At 46.7% G+C, this 16115-nt stretch overlaps 1 protein-coding gene across 1 annotated transcript in view; it reads right to left on the bottom strand.

The window, feature by feature from the left end:
• Positions 1 to 8996: 8996 nt before the first annotated feature.
• HRH2 (histamine receptor H2) overlaps positions 8997 to 16115 on the bottom strand; it is a 54409-nt gene continuing 47290 nt past the window's right edge. Inside the window, exon 3 of the mRNA XM_041750116.1 lies at positions 8997 to 11874. Within this exon, the coding sequence (XP_041606050.1) occupies positions 11682 to 11874 (193 nt within the window). The 3' untranslated portion in view covers positions 8997 to 11681. The remainder of the gene's footprint in view (positions 11875 to 16115) is intronic.

The raw sequence follows: 16115 nt of genomic DNA, 5'->3' as shown, positions 1-16115 counted from the left end.
GACCCAGTCCTTCTCCCCAAGCAAGCCGGTTCTTAAAAACCTACACATAGGAGAAGTTTTTTTGTTTTACAGGCCTTCATTCAATTAGAATGGACTGAGTACATATTACATGCCAGGAGCTGGGTATTAAGCAGGAGGGACGTATTAGCATAGGAGTTATTAGGAAGCTCATAGCTCCCTGGGAGAACCGGCTGCCCTCTGAAGCCCGTCCTGCCCAAGAGCCTGCTGCCCTGCTGCCTGAGCCCACAGCCTTCTGCTAGGAGTTTATTTTTCAATCTCAGGTTCTTGTTGCCTTTGATCAGGAAATTCTAAGTCATACGTCTTGTACCCGAAGGGCGATGGATGAAATGCAGATGTTTGCGTCCTATATTGGGCAGGAGGACTTCGCAATAGAGGAAACCCTGTGCAGGTGGGAGGGCGCTGGCGTGGGCGGTCGTGATTGACAGCTGCCTCCATGGCAACGAGAGCAGGGACTCGGGAGTCCCAGGGCAAAGGCAGCAGCGGCGCTCAGCCCTGCACCCAGGCGAAGCACGGACGTTTCCTGCTAATAACGGGCCACTTGCTTTTGGAGACCACTGGTTTGAGGAAGAAGAATGGATCTGATCTTGCCAAACAAAGGATTTTCAATCCCTTCCAATATTTTTTTTTTTTTTTGCGAGTCACATGTTATTTCCATTTGGGGCAAATATTTTAACAACCCCACGAATGAACAGTTGTTGGCAGTTGTTGCAGTTTATAACCTCCAGCCTGGGACTTCCTCCCCCTTCTCACTGGGTTGTCACCTTCCTGACCGCCCCCCCACCACTAGTTTTTGTCTGCATATTGCAAAAAAAAAAAAAAAAAAAAAAGTTGATTTCAGAATGTAAAAATAAAAAAATAAGACTGCAAAATCAAAACCAATCCATGTTTATATTTAAACATATTCTGCAAGCGGTAATATTATGCCAGCTGGTGAACTGCAGTTGAATTCAACACTAATAGAGTCATTTAAGGTGGGGTCTGAAAACATTTGCATACGTTGATAAGATATGGAGTAAATCCTCTCAGATTAGCATATCTGTACAGGGAGGCCTTCCTCAAGCTTCAAACTTTGATTTTTTAAAACTTGGAACCTTAACTACCTTCATCTGGTGACATGTAAACCAGTTATTTACTTTAAAATTATGGGGCTTTTAAAACGAATATTCACTAGATATAGAATAGGTGCTGGGCACTTTGAATACATGATCTCATTCAATCCTGATTTGATCCTTATACTAATGGCTACTCCCATTTCACAGATGGGAAAACCAAGGTACACAGGAATGGCAACAGGCCCTAAAGCTTCCTTAGAACTTGAACTGGAGCCTAAATTCAGATCTGAGGGTTCCGAGATCAAGAAAGGAGTGAAGGTCCTTCTCAGCAAAGGTCTCAAAACCTCAGTGGTTGAGCATCTGCCTTTGGCTCAGGTCGTGATCCCGGGGTCCTGGGATTGAATCCCACATCTGGCTCCTTGCAGGGAGCCTGCTTCTCCCTTTGCTTATGTCTCTATCTCTCTCTCTCTGTGTCTCTCAGGAATAAATACATAAAATCTTGGAAAAATAAAAAGATCTCGAAACCTTGAGACCCACAGATTACCTCTTTACTTTCTCTTATCTTTGGTCAAAAAAGAACCGGGCTTGTCAACAATGATGTGGTGGGCCTGACCACAGTTTCAGAGAGATGAGGACGGTTTAATCACCACCACCCCCACCCCGGCCACAGGTGTTAAGAGTGATTTAGGTCCGGTCCAGAGTTTGTTGTGCTTGAAAGGGATGGTAATGCTATTTTATAACCTCACTTGTTGTCCACGATGGATCAAAATCAATACTTCTAGATTATCCAAGTCAAAATTTAGGATAGTTAAAAAGATCATTTGGCTGGTGGGAGAGGCTGCCCCTCCAAGAGAATGTCCCCAGGTCCATAACTATTTTTATTTCCATTTTACACTTGGTGAAAGCGATACACAGAGTATACCTCCCTCTTTATCCTGAGGGATTCTCAACATCAGAAATTGTGACCACTGAGAATATACCATATCAAAAGTAATTTTTATATAATCATGAGTTGAGCTGAGCTATGGTTAACAAGTTATACTTTGTAGACATCTAAAATTTTGTATTTTGTAGTTACTTAGCTGAGAGTTTAATTCTTTTTTCAAACTTTACATTTTCTTGTATTTGTGGAGCTCTGACTCCCCCTCCCCCCCCCCCCCCCCCCCCCCGCACTTCCTAAATATCTCTGGAGTCTCCGAAAAACTTGTATTTATAGTGCCTAATGGGGATCCCTGGGTGGCGCAGCGGTTTAGTGCCTGCCTTTGGCCCCGGGCGTGATCCTGAAGACCCGGGATCGAATCTCACATCGGGCTCCCTGCATGGAGCCTGCTTCTCCCTCTGCCTGTGTCTCTGCCTCTCTCTCTCTCTCTCTCTCTCTGTGACTATCATAAATAATTAAAAAAAAAAAATCTATAGTGCCTAATGGATAGAGTAACCCTGCCAGCAGAGGGCACCCCTGCCCACTGCCATGGTTAGAAAAACCAGATTTTGTTGAAGCTTAATTTTCTAAAGATTAAAAACATAACTCATACAAATGTATAGTCAACACGTGACAGAGTTTAATTTAACCCATTCTTGGGGGAACAAGCAAGATGGTAGAGCTGGCTCTAGGTGGTATCTGAGAGGCAGCTATACATCTGGAAAGGAAGAATCTTGAAATAGGCTACCGAGACATTAAAACTGGCCAGTGTCCTATGGGGCAGTAAACTGTAACTTTTAGCATTATCTTTTCTACTGAACAGAAGTCAAATGCATTTTTTCTTTTTTTTTTTCAAATGCATTTCTACTGGACCACAAGAAAATCATTAGCAATTTATCCGTCTTGTACGAATTAGCATGTAACTGCAGAGTCTGGTCCCTGATCAATAATAAATAGTCAATAAAAGGAATTTCCCCTAGAGAATCATGTAATACTGGTTGGGCCTGCTGGTCACACTCCCGTATGGTCACACTCCCATCATTTGGAAAAGTGTACTAGGAAAACATCCTGTATGACCCTCAGAGGACATGCCATCACCTTTATTTCCAAATCTTGAATTAAATTTTCTTAAGAACAAAATGTTTTTTTCTGGGCAAGTTCTTACTGGGGTCAGGGCTGATTGTAGATGGGTAGGTACCTGGGCATAGTTTGGCACCTCTCCAGGTCTAACATCTCTCAGTCTCTGGTCAACACTTAGTAGAGCCATGGACAACTGACTTTTCTATAACAGAAACTAGATACAGAAAGAAAGTCACTCAGTCGTGTCTATGGTCCCAGCGAGTCAGTTCTGAAAATACTCAGCAAAACATTTCCTATTTTTTGGTGGTTGTTATTCCTTCCTAGGCTGCCTTTGGGAGGATCCAAATCAAATAGCTAGTGGGAGGCATAGTAAAGAGTTTTAATTTTAGATAATACTTTTTTTTTTAATTGGTAAGCAACAGGAATGGCTGGGTTTTGGAATTTCAGCAGATGTCACTGTGAACGCCAAGCGTGCTCTGATGACACGTGTATACAGCAAAATGTCCAGAATAGGCAAATCCGTAGAGATATAAAGGGGATTGGTGGTTGTCGGGGGTGGGGGAGTAACTGCCAGTGGGTATGAGGTTTCTTTCCAGGATGATGGAAATGTTCTGGAATCAGACAGTGGTGATGCTTGCACAACTTGGTGGATATACTAAAAAGTACTGAATTGCATAATTTAAAGGATGAATTTTGTGGTATGTGAATGCTATCTTAATAAAAAAAAAATATCCAGAGACAGATCAGCACAGCAAGTTATTTTTAAAAATTCCACAATAGGGAGTCATTTACTTTGCTGGAAGCATAGGGGTCAGTGCACATTTTGCCAGCTATAAGAGAAGAATGGTTCTAGAAAGCTGAGTGAACATATTGGTGGTTATCTTCATGATGTTTCAGGGCTCCCTCCCCTATCTAGACGGCTCAAACCACAACTCAGCTTGGGCTGGGTCTACCTTTAGTGACAAGTTTAAGGGGGGCTGTAAGCTCCATGAACTGAGAAGATACCCCTCCCCCTCCTCTCTTTGTAATATGAGTGGAAAATGTTTCAAACTATTTGAAACACCTGCTTAGATCCAGTCAGTGTTTCCCATTTTATGCTGTGTGAGACATGATCTTCACGTCAGAAAACACTATCATGCTGCATGTGGCTTTTGTGAGACAACCATTTTCTGAGGATGTAACCATGAGGAAAATTCACCTTAAATAATTGTTTTCTCCATGGTTTCATCAAATGTCTTTATTGATCATGTCTCTTAATCCTTAATCTTTAATCTTAAACCTCAACCTGCAGGGTAGATTTTATTACCCTTGTGCAACCAAAATGACATGTGGGGCCTCCTAATTTCTTGAGATCCGGGCAAAGTTGGTTTGATCTCCCCCCAACTCACAACCTTCAGGAAGTCTAAAACCCTCCTGGAGATTCTGGTGCCCCCCAAAGGACTCAGATTCTCAGATTTTCCTCTGCATTTGGGCACATGTCTCCTCTGGGACCCTTTTTGTTATGTTCCTTGTAGACCCAGATGTGAAACTCCACCCCCTTCCTAAATTCCTCCCAAGACCCATTTACACAAAATATGTACAAGTACAGTGAACTTTCCTGGAGATTTTGTGTGTGTGTAGGAGGAGAGATGGAGAATCAATGTGTATGGCTATAAAATGAACACTAGGCATTCCCCTTTCCCCAAAGCATCATTTGGAAAAGTGTACTAGGAAAACATCACCCTGTCCCCATCTTAGCGGCTCTTGATTTTTTCCTCTTTTCCCATCGCTTCTCCTCATCATCTGCCACCCCACATGGTACCTCAGGAACTCCAAATTTCTTCCCCACCGTTACACAGATAAATGCATTTTCAGATTCAACTAGGTGCTCAACAGAACAAAAGGGACCTATTTATCAATAAAGGGACATTCTCTTGAAAAATCAGTTAGGTTATGAATAGCATGAAGAAAAATGTCTCCAGTACCACCATTTCATGGATGAGAAAGTGAGGGTCAGAGAGAACTGTGTCTGTCACTCCCATTGTCCTGTCTGGCTCAGTCCCCCAGATCAGATGCACACTGTTTCTCTGGGAGAAGAGTCTGGAGTAAACTCAGAATGAACTCTATCCCTAAATGTCTGTGAGATGTTGGGTGCCCAGGGCAACTCTGACTTGATCTCACATCCTAGGTTGAGCTCAAGGTATGAGAGGCTTCCCTCTCTCTTCCTCATTGGGGCATGGCATTCTTGGAAGGCAGTGCCAGGGCCAGGGCCCAGATTTGAGTCTTTGACATGTTGCTGCCAGGTGCTAGAGAATGAACAGGCCAGGGTAGAGAACGAACAGAAGGTAGATAAGAGACTGGAAGCAACTGTACTACTGGGGAGTGGGAAAGCTTAGAGAGGTCCCAGGAATTGCCAGGTGCTAGGGAGACCCACGTCTCCTCCATCTGATGGGTTTTGGCTCTGTAGACCTCTGGAATTGGGCAGATTTCAGTACCTCTTCAGTCTCTGCCTTTGTGTTGGATAAGATGGTCATCCAGTAACTTTCACCCCCACCTCTACTGTAATTCCATGGGAGGAGTAGATTTACTCCCTCTATCCATGACTTGGCCATGGGGCTTGCATTGCCTAATATGTTCATAGACAAGATGCTTGGGAACTTGAAATGCACTTGTGCTGCTGGGCTTGCTGTCTGGTGTATCCCTGACATGACCATGACACGAACATGCCTAGGTAGGCTTACTGGTCTCAAGAGAGGATGGGAGGCATGTAAAACAAAGCAGAACCCATCCTAGGTTAGCTAGTTTACAGATTCATGAGCTAAATAAACGTTTACTGTCATTTTCTGGCATGCTTATTATGCAGCACTACTGTGGCCATCATGAGCTAATTAATACAGTCTCTCACCAACTGTGTGACTTGGGAAAGCTGGCTTCCTCCATGGAGACCCACAGGAAGAAGGCAGGACTTAGTAGAGCTCATGGAAAGCCTGGGGTGAGCCCGAGGACAGTTCACGGAATTAGTTAAATGTCCTGTCCTGCACTAACTGGAGGTAGGGCATCTCTAAGGGGAATATTCTAACTTCTAGGTAATGAAAGAAGGCACGGTACATGATAGAAAAGGCACAGGTGGGAGGGTGGGGTTGTAGAGAGCCAGGCCTTCCACCCGCCAGGGTATTGGGGGGAGTACAGATGATCTGTGCCTCTCTGAAGGGTGATTAGGTAACATGTATACTCCATTTCCAGAATTACACCTATAGGTATGCTAAACGAGCATACACACACACACCACCACCACCACCACCACCACCACCACGACCACCACCACCGCCACCAAAACCCACTTGCATATGTGCACAAGGAAATATTGTCAGACGATCAAGATACTTGTTTAAACAGCTAAAAATTAGAAATGACTCAAATGTTCATGACTAGGGGGACTCTATGGAACAGCCTCTGGTGGTTAACAATAATGAAGGAGCCCTTTATGGGCTAACATCTTGAATCTCGAAGACACATTACTGGATTCAGTTCACAAAGTAGAGTATAACGTTTATGTTGAAAAGCAAACAAAACTGAACCAAACACAACACAGCCAACTGTACAGCAGTGGTTGCCTCAGGGGGAATTGCTAGGGGAAAGGACAGGGAGGGGTGGTCAAAGGGACTCTGGCTTTCTCTGTAATGTTGCAAATTTGAAGACAAGTGGGTCTGGATTGGAACCTCACCCATGTCACATACTTGGGTTTTTAACTCTGGGCACTTTGTGTCTCTCTTCAGGCCCCAGCTGATGGGGATGTGGAGGAAATGAGTTGGTGTCTGTGGAGGGTCTGACACAATGTCTGGGTGCAGGAAGGGGCTCATTAATCTCAGTTGAAAACAAAAGATAGGGTCATCTGAGACCTACACAGCCCAGCCTGCAGGTCCCTCTGGAGCCCCATTTCCTCGGGCATCCTGCCAGGACTACTGGACACATAGAGCCCTGGCAACACTCCAGCAAGTGAAGGCTGTAGTCCAGCCAGACCAGTGCTCTGGCTTACACAGTAGCATCTCAGGGCATGAGAAGCATGTTGTGTTGTGTGACCTTGAGTAGGGAAGTCAAGGGCATGGCAGGGACATCTGCAATGATCTTCAAAAATAACAAGTTATGAACGCCTCAGAGCTGCTGGCTGGGTGAGGGGGAGCTTTTCCCAGTCACCCTCCAGCCTGTTAGTGACCATTGATGGCTCCTGAATTCTCGCTGGAATGCTTGGAATTCTGGGACATGTGTGTCCTTGGCTATTATTTCCTGCTTGAGTGGTCTCTCAAGAACCCACTCAAATGGACAAAGAAGATGACAAATTCACCCTCAAAGCTCCAGATGGAGTCAGGTCAGCAAAGGTGAACTGGTGGCTAATTAGCTGAGATGGGGTTCCAAAGGGATCTCCTCAATCTGGACTACTGAACATTCCCTCCCACCCACCACGCCTCTAACTTGAGTTTTAGCACATCCCCAGCCTGCCCCAGGAATGCATCCTTTCAGAGGGTCATGACTGCCTGGGCCACATCCTCCCATGCTCCGCTCCCTGCATCTTCCATCAGGCTTTAGACAACCCAGCATTGGCCCCTGTGTCCCATTCTTTCCATGATTCCCTAGTAATTTTAGGTACAAGCCAGTCTCTCTGGAGAGTGGGGCGGGGCTGTCCCTTTGGGTTCCCAGCATGGATCCACAGTCTGCAGGAGAGCCTGTAGTAGATCTATAGTCCACCCTCCCCAGCAGTGGGGCTGCTCCCTCAACTGGAGTCTGAATGATCTTTCCATAACACAGACCTCATCATTTTAATCCCTCCTGATGAAGACCCTTCCAAGCCATCCCAAGACTCATGTCCCCAAGGCAGCTGCTTCAGGGGCCTGCTCTCACTCCCTGAGGTAAGACCTTCTAGGCTCTCTGGTCTCCTCCCCTGTCCCCTCTCTTTCCCTCCCTGCTCTGCCTAGTTGGCAATAATGCTTTTGCTTCTTTCTGGCTTCCTATTGGCGGGATCTAAACCTGTTGGAAGAGGATTCCCAGGCTTCCAGCCCTGGCTGCCTTTATAGTACCCCACTATTCATCACATCCACTGCTATAGTTCAGGGGACACCTCCCTGTCCTTTGCTTCCACCCACATAGAACTGCTTAATACCATCTATTGACTCAATCTGCTACTCATCTTTCCCAAGTCTCCCTTGACACAGCTTTGTCTTCTCTCCCCTGAAAAATCATATTTAACCATATTAAAAGCCATTTTGAGCCAAGCAGTTCCCATAAGCCTTGACTGAGATGACTCATAATCTCTTCTCTGCTTCTGGTGGGCATTCATCAAGGTATGCCATTTTGCATTTGCTGGAAGGCCCAAAGTTCAGGACTCTACAGCCTTTTCCAGCCTCCTCCCTTCCCTCCCAGGGGAACACTGATCACTGCTGTCATGGCAAATCTGGTCAGCATCCTCTCTTCATCTTCCAAACCTTCCCACTGGTGTCTTTGGCATTTATTCCTGGCCCCAAATCCATGAACCTTTTCTTGATCTGGTGGTCAATCTTATTTGCTCCTCAACCGCCTAGTCTACTGCAGACTTCCTCAACTGACACAGTTTCCATGTTAAAGATGTTTTTTCCTCTTCCTGAACAAAGGCATCTCTGAAGCAGACCACTGAGGAAACAGTGTCTTCCCCAACCCTTCCTGAGCACCCACCATGTACCAGGTTCATCTGGTGAGCGAGACAAAGGCCTGACCCTTGTGACCAGCCTGTCCTTCATTGCCAGTGTGGTGTTTCTCTAGTTCCCTGAGAACTCCTTGACTTCCTAAGGGAGCTTCCAAATTTCTTTACCCCAGCATTTTACCATAAGTCCTTTTCTAAATCAAGACACACCGTGTGATGAAGTTTGGGGAGTATTCCTCACCAGGAAGTTAAAAAATAAAACTGCAAGGCAGCATCTGTTTCGATAGCTTTATTGGAACATGATGGTAACACAGAACATGGATTTGGGGGCCCATCGCAGATGCTCCTCTAGACAGCATGGGCCCCACTTCTGCAGCCAGCAGAGGCTCCGGGGAGCCTCCAGAAGGGTGGGGATAGCTGAGACACAGACCCAAGGAGGCCCCTGCCATGGCAGGCAGTGGGTGGGCACACTGGGTCAGAACCCTGACCAACTGACACCGTGACCAGCCAGACTGGTCTTATGCCTCCAACTACTTGGCCATGAGTTAGAGACCCACCTGCCTCAGACTCCCGGGAAAACGTCTGAGGAGGGGCTTCTGGGGCTTCTAGAAGGAATCCAGCCAAGAGATTGAGCACCTCTGAGGGCTACTGGGGCAAATCATGCCTTCCGGTATATTGGCAGATAAACTGCTTAAAGCCCTTACTATGTGCCAAACGCTCTTCTAGAGGCTAGACATACAAAAGTTAATAGAAACAGGCAGGGCCCATGACCTCCTGAGTGGGGGAGACGGACAGGGGTGAGGAAACCAGATAGATGGCTGTAAATTACAAACACGTGATGGCTTCTGAGGACAGTTGTGGTGTGTGTCAGGGGGAGGCCTGTCCTCATGGGGTGGGTCAAGGAAGACTTCCTCAAACAGTGATATTTCAGCTGAGGTCTCATGGCCAGACGGGTAAGAAGAGTATTCCACGTCATGGAAACAGTTTGGTGCATGGCCCGGTAGCAGCTAGCAGCAGGAGAATAAACAAACAGAAAGGAGAGGCCGGGAGGGTTGGGATGAAGAGACAGAGTGGAGCGTGGCAGGAGGAGGCAGGAGGCTCCATGTCGGGGCTGAGCACGCAGGATCACTGGGCCATGAGAAAGATGACAGCCTGCGTGTGCCACGTGACCACATGACCAGGGCAGCCTTCTGCACAGCCCGCTGTGGCTGTTGGGAGTGGAGGGTTGAGGGAGACCGGTGGGGGACATGGAAAGCTGTCAGGAAGCTGTCTCAGTCTCCAGGGATGGCAGTGTGGGACCGAGTGAGGACAGGGCAGGTGGAGAGAATCAAGCAGATGATGGGTACATGTGGAGCTAGGACTCGAGAAAGCTGACCAGGAGGAGCTAAGGCTGACCCTCGGGCCTTGAAGCCAGTGGCAGGCTTCTGTCTGAGACAAGGAACCTGGCAGAGGCGCAGGTGCAGGGAGCAGGTCAAGAGTGTGGTTGTGAACATGTTAAACTAAAAGTCGGTACCTTCGAAACACCCAGGTGGAGGTGTCAGGTGCACAGCCATGAGCAGAAAGCTCCCAGAGGAAGCCTGGGCTCCAGGCACATATCTGTGAGTCATTTCCTCACAGTAAGTGTCCTGGTGACTTCCGTTACGAGGGTGCGGATGAGGCCACAGAGGGAAAGAAATCGCAGTGAGAAGAGAAGGCTCATGGGACAGGCACACCTGACAGCCTGGGAGGGGACTGTGAGCCACAGGAGGGCGGGGAAGGCGTGGGTGTGCACAGAGGGGGGTGCCACCTGGGGCTGTTGGAACCGAGGGTGGAGTGGGCTCAGGGAGGGGCGGTGGTTAGCAGGGAGGATCCATGCACACCCTCGTGTTTCTCCGGGGCTGTCAGCACCCCGACCTCCTTGGGTCTCTTCAATAACCCTGTAAATAGCAAAGGGGGATCTACCCCCTTGGATGGAGGAGCCAAGAGCTGCTCAGAACCATCACTTCTGATGCAGCCAAGGTCACGCACCCAGCAGAGGATGCTGTGGGGTCAACTCCCCCCACCATGCCACCTCTCCCTCACTCTGGCATCCTACCCATCTGTCCCCGCACCTGCACCACCTGTTTGCTCTGCTCCGCACCGCTTCTTGTTGATGAAAAGCACCAGAGAGGGGCAGTACTGCAGCGTGAAGGGACCCCTCAGGCTCCAGGTCTGAGCTAGAGAAGGGTAGGCTGAGTCAAGCACACACCTTGACCTCTCCCCTGAGTGTGGGCTTGAGGCCAGACTTTCTGCCCTTGCTCCTGTTCATTCATTTACTCAACAACGATCTTTTGAGTGCCTGCTGCGAGCCAGGCACACCTGCTAGCTGAGTGCCCTGGGGGCAGGTCCCGTCTTCTTTAGAGCCTCAGTTTCTACCTCCATAAAGTAGGTTGGTGCTTCTTACCACGTTATAAGGATTACATGAGCTCGTGCAGGTGAAGTACCTGCACACTGCAGGTGCTCATTAAAGGCTAATTTCCTTCCTTTCTTTCCCTTCCCTTGCCTTTCCTTTCCTTCATCCTACAGAATCCATGAAGAAGTCTCACTTCTTCACTCTTTACGGCCACACCTTCTGCTGTGCTCTGAGGGTCTGTGCATTCCCATGTGTACAAATCCATGCACACACTTGTGCACATACCTCCCCCGCATCCAGCCATCTCTGCTCATGACTCAGGGCCAGCACCAATGTGAGCTTTGAACCCCTGGGATTCAGTGGACCCAGGCCCAGGAGAGTTCTGAACATCTGCTGGGAATACTGAGCACAGAACAGGCTGCTCCACACTAGACCCAAGGACCCCAGCACTCCACTGTGTGCTCTGGGAGTCCCTAGACTCAGGCTAGGGTGCATCTTCGGTGGCTTTGGGGGCTTCTGGGTCCTTAATGGCTCCAGGAGTCAAATCTTGGTGACCAGAAGCAGTATCTTCTGTGTCCTGGGCGGGGTCTAGACAGCCTCGGAGGGGAGAGTCCTCACCGCTTCCTGGGGTGGTGTCCTCGGTGGCTCCTCAGACAGTGGCTCGCCTGGCTGCTCCTCTGAGGGGCCTCTCATGTGTCTCTGGAGGAACCTAAGTCCCCAAAGGCTCTTGCAGCAGCTTAGAAGGTTGCTGGAGCACACAGTGCAGGATAGCGCTGGCTTCCTGAGGAGACACAAGCACAGGTCAGGGCTGAGGTGACCACGGAGCAAGGCCAGTGGGCCCAGGGCCCACCCTCTGGCCTTTGCTTCTTCTAAGCCAGCCTTGGGCAGGCAGGAGTGGGGGTGGGGTGGGTGGGTGGGATGGGTGTGGGCCCCTCCTTCGCCACCAAGGCAGCCCACGTGCAGCAGGGACTTCTTCCCTCAACCCACAGAGGAGAGCTTTCAGGAGACCTGCTTTCAGATCTCAGGCCTGCTTCCAACATGCTGGGTGCCCCTTAACTCCTCTGAACGCCAAATGGAGGAAAAAATAACCACCTTCCCAATGCTTGGGAGATTTAAGTGTTACAAGTATGTACAAAAGTACCCCACACATTGCCCACTCACAATAATATTATGCCTGCTGCCCAATTAATGTTTACTGTTTCTCGCTCCTTAATGAAATGATTCCTAAACATCAACAGTATGCCTTGCATGGATGGAAGGAAGGCTGAGAGAAGACACACAGATTTGTTCAGCCTCGGATTCAAGTCGGTTGTGAGCACATCTGTCCCCATTAGAATGAGTGCTCCCCAAAGGCGAGGCTCTTGCCCTGGCATTTAGGGCTGCCATATAGTAGTTCCTCAGTTAACGGCTGTTGGGTTGATCTCATCAAAGAACAGAGCGCTGAAGACTGAGTTAGCTTAAATCTTGGTAGGAAAGTTTTTAACAAAGTATCTGGCATATATTTTTAGGAAAAAGAGGGTTTCCCTCACTCACTCCTGGGCATACAGAGTTCCTTGTCCTGTGGCCTGCTAAGGTGCAGGTGGCAGAGCTGCTTTTCTCTTTAGCTACTTATGGTGACTAAGATTCCTCTATCACTTTTATTTCAAGCCAGAGGGGAAGGCTCAAGGTGGCGCTGCTGTGTTTTCAGCACCCAGCACCTGCAGATCTCCCTTTATTAAAGAGCAGAGAACAGGAGGCAGGCTCAGAGCTTCAATCAAGGAATTGGATCCGCTCAAACTTTGATGACATTGTTTTGTGTCATTGTATCTCTGCTCACAAGTTCTTTTTGTATTCCACAAGTGATTACTGCATTTCCATTTTTGGTGACAGTATGAAGTCTCCTCATAAATACATTTCTGTGAAAACAGTGAGTTAGTGTAGAGTTTTAAGTGCACATAATGCAGGTGGGAGAAGATAATGGGCTGGACTGGATGGGGAAGGGAGTGCCAGGGGCCATGGTCTGGGGAGTGCCATTCCAAGTCCTCGACCCATCCCACCTCACCCTGAGCCCCAACACAGGAGAAGTTGAGTACTGCACAGTGTCCCTAGAGACTCTGGTGTCTCTGTAACTCTAGGGTAGGACAAAATCTGGCTTCAGCTCTGTCCAAAGCCATGAGTGCTCTCTACTTTCTGGCTTCTGTGCCTAGGCTGGAGTGGTAGCTTTCCTCGCCAGTTTTGTGCTGGGAGCCACCTGTTGCTTTGGTCCTGAGACCCACTGCAATTCCTCGGGGTGGAGATCATCCCATGAAGATCACACCTGGCCTCAGCTTCTGCCATCATCTGTTAAGGTAATCTGGCTGCCAGAGGAATCACACTCCCTGCTCCTCCTCCCTTCCACATGGAGAGGGAGAAGAGGCTCAAGCTTCCCTTTAGCATCTGTTTAATGGGGTTGTGCATTTGGACACCTGACTTTGTAAGATGCAGATGACAGCTGCCCCGGACACCCCAAGTTTCCCTCATGTGTAGGTATGCTCCAGCTAAGCTACTGGTGTAGGTCTCAAATGGCCCAAGCTCTCCCTGAGATTTGGCCAGCCCTTCCTTCCCCAGAACATGTGCCCTCACCTGGATCTCAAGGTCGTACCCCTGGCACTTCAGAGGCCCCAGTCCTCCATGCTAGCACTGTGCATATTTGACTAGGCAGGCAGGTATCTACCCTTGGATTAACATTCCAGACGGGCTCTGATCAAGCGACTTCCACTGAAATTATCAAAGAAACTAGCTTTGGCTAGGAAATAACCAGCTCCCTTCTAAAGAGCTTACAGATCACTTAAAATAATATTATTATGGAAAGGTCACATGTTCCTTGTAAAAAAATTCAGGAGAGATTAACAAATCAAAGAAAATAAACATCTCAAATAATTCTTCTACTCAGACATATCTTTTTGTTGTGTTGATTCTGTCATTAAGTATTTTTAAATGAAATACATCATACATCCAAAGAGACTATGTAAAAAAAATTATGCACAGGTTAGAGAATATTAAAGAATACTAAAGTGGGTACCAGTATAACCACCTCTCAGGTTAAGGGACAGAATTTACTAGTACCTGACTCGTTTCAACAAATAACTTTGGGATCCCGAATCATCATAGTGTGGCGTCCTGCTTGCACTTTATTATTATTATTTTTTTGGTGGAGGTCTGCAGTGGTGGGGGAGGTGGTGGCTGCAAATTATAGCTTTATTCTTTTTACAAAATAATAACGAACTCAGCAGTAGGTGTCATTTTCCAAGTGTGGACAATCCAGATTTAGTCCCCACAAGGCTGTTCATGGATGACAATCATCTTGAAATGAAACTTGAGCATATACGTGTGATTTCTCTGCCTCACGTGTCAAGTGGGGCTGCAGTCACTTGGCCCCATCCTCTAGGGAATGTGTGTGGATTCACCTCTTCACATGGCAATGGTGACTAGCGTGAGAGGTGAGTTCATAATTCAAACTGGGAGAGAGTCCTTCCCAGGACTACTGCATCTTTCCTATAAGGCAGAGAAGCTGGAAGCACATGCAGTAAGGCAGGCAGTCAATGGCTACCAACTGAATTACTGTCCCTTGCAACCAACAGACTTTCGTCTAGAAATGCCTGGGTGGCTCAGCAGTTGAGCGTCTGCCTTCGGCTCAGGGCATGATCCTGGAGTCCCGGGATCGAGTCCCACGTCAGGCTCCCTGCGTGGAGCCTGCTCCTCCCTCTGCCTATGTCTCTGCCTCTCTCTGTGTGTGTGCCTCTCATGAATAAATAAATAAGATCTTAAAAAAAAAAAAAAAAGACTTTCATCTAGCGGTGCCTGGGTGGCATAAGTATCCAACTCTTGGTTTCCGCTCAAGTCATGATCTCAGGGTCTCTCTCCTTCTCCCTCTGCCCCTCCCCCTGCTTGTGCTCTGTCTCTCTGTCTCAAATAAATAAATAAATAAATCTTAAAAAAGAAAAATGTTGGCTTATTTATCAGTTAACACACAGTTTCAGATACTAAAATTTTGATTATTTAATGCAGTTAGTGGTCTTTGCCATACATAATCTCTCAGCATACATCTCAATTATTATCACTTGGGTAATAAGCATAAATTTATGTAGTAACTATAATTTATTCTGGAATTTAAACAAAATTTACCACTTGTAAAAAAAAAAAAAACCAAAAATCCAAAGAAAGATTAAAACTTCAAAATGAAAGTATTTAAAATTTAGTATTTTCCCTTTATACAAATGAAATCATGATTTATGTTTTTTTCTAAAGCTACCTTTTGTTCTTGCTTAACACTATATTTTTGAGATTAAACTGTGCTGATGCATGTAATTGTAGTTCATTTTTGCTGCTATAAAGTATTCCATTATGTGAAAATACTCCAATTTATTTATCCATTCATCTGTTGATGGACATCTGAGTTGTTTTCCATTCTTAAAATCATTTCCTTTCTCATACTTGTTTTTTGAATTTTACACTATAATGGCTTCATCAAATGAATAGGAGAAGTTCCCTTTTTTTCTCCCCTTGATAGAGTTTGTGCAGAATTGGAATAATCTATTCCTGGAGTATTTGGTAGAACTCTTTTGCAAAACCAAGTACTACTGGTGTTTCATTCATTTGATTTATTTTTAAAGCTTATAGGACCATTCCAGTTTTCTATTTCATTGCAAGTCAGTTTTGTCAAGTTCTATTTTGTTAGAAATATTTCCCTTTAATATAAGGGAAGGGAGAAGAAGTGTGTGGGAAATATCAGAAAGGGAGACAGAACATAAAGACTCCTAACTCTGGGAAATGAACTAGGGGTGGTGGAAGGGGAGGAGGGTGGCGGGTGGGGGTGAATGGGTGATGGGCACTGAGGGGGACACTTGACGGGATGAGCACTGGGTGTTATTCTGTATGTTGGTAAATTGAACACCAATAAAAAATTAATTTATTAAAAAAAAAGAAATATTTCCCTTTATCTGAGTTTTCCCTTGTTTGGGGCATATAATTGATTACAATATTCTTTTTTATCTTTCTGTAACA

Source organism: Vulpes lagopus, chromosome 3 (genome assembly GCF_018345385.1).
Source record: "Vulpes lagopus strain Blue_001 chromosome 3, ASM1834538v1, whole genome shotgun sequence".
In the NCBI taxonomy this organism is placed as follows: Eukaryota; Metazoa; Chordata; class Mammalia; order Carnivora; family Canidae; genus Vulpes; species Vulpes lagopus.
This window is presented reverse-complemented; position numbering and strand designations above follow the sequence as displayed.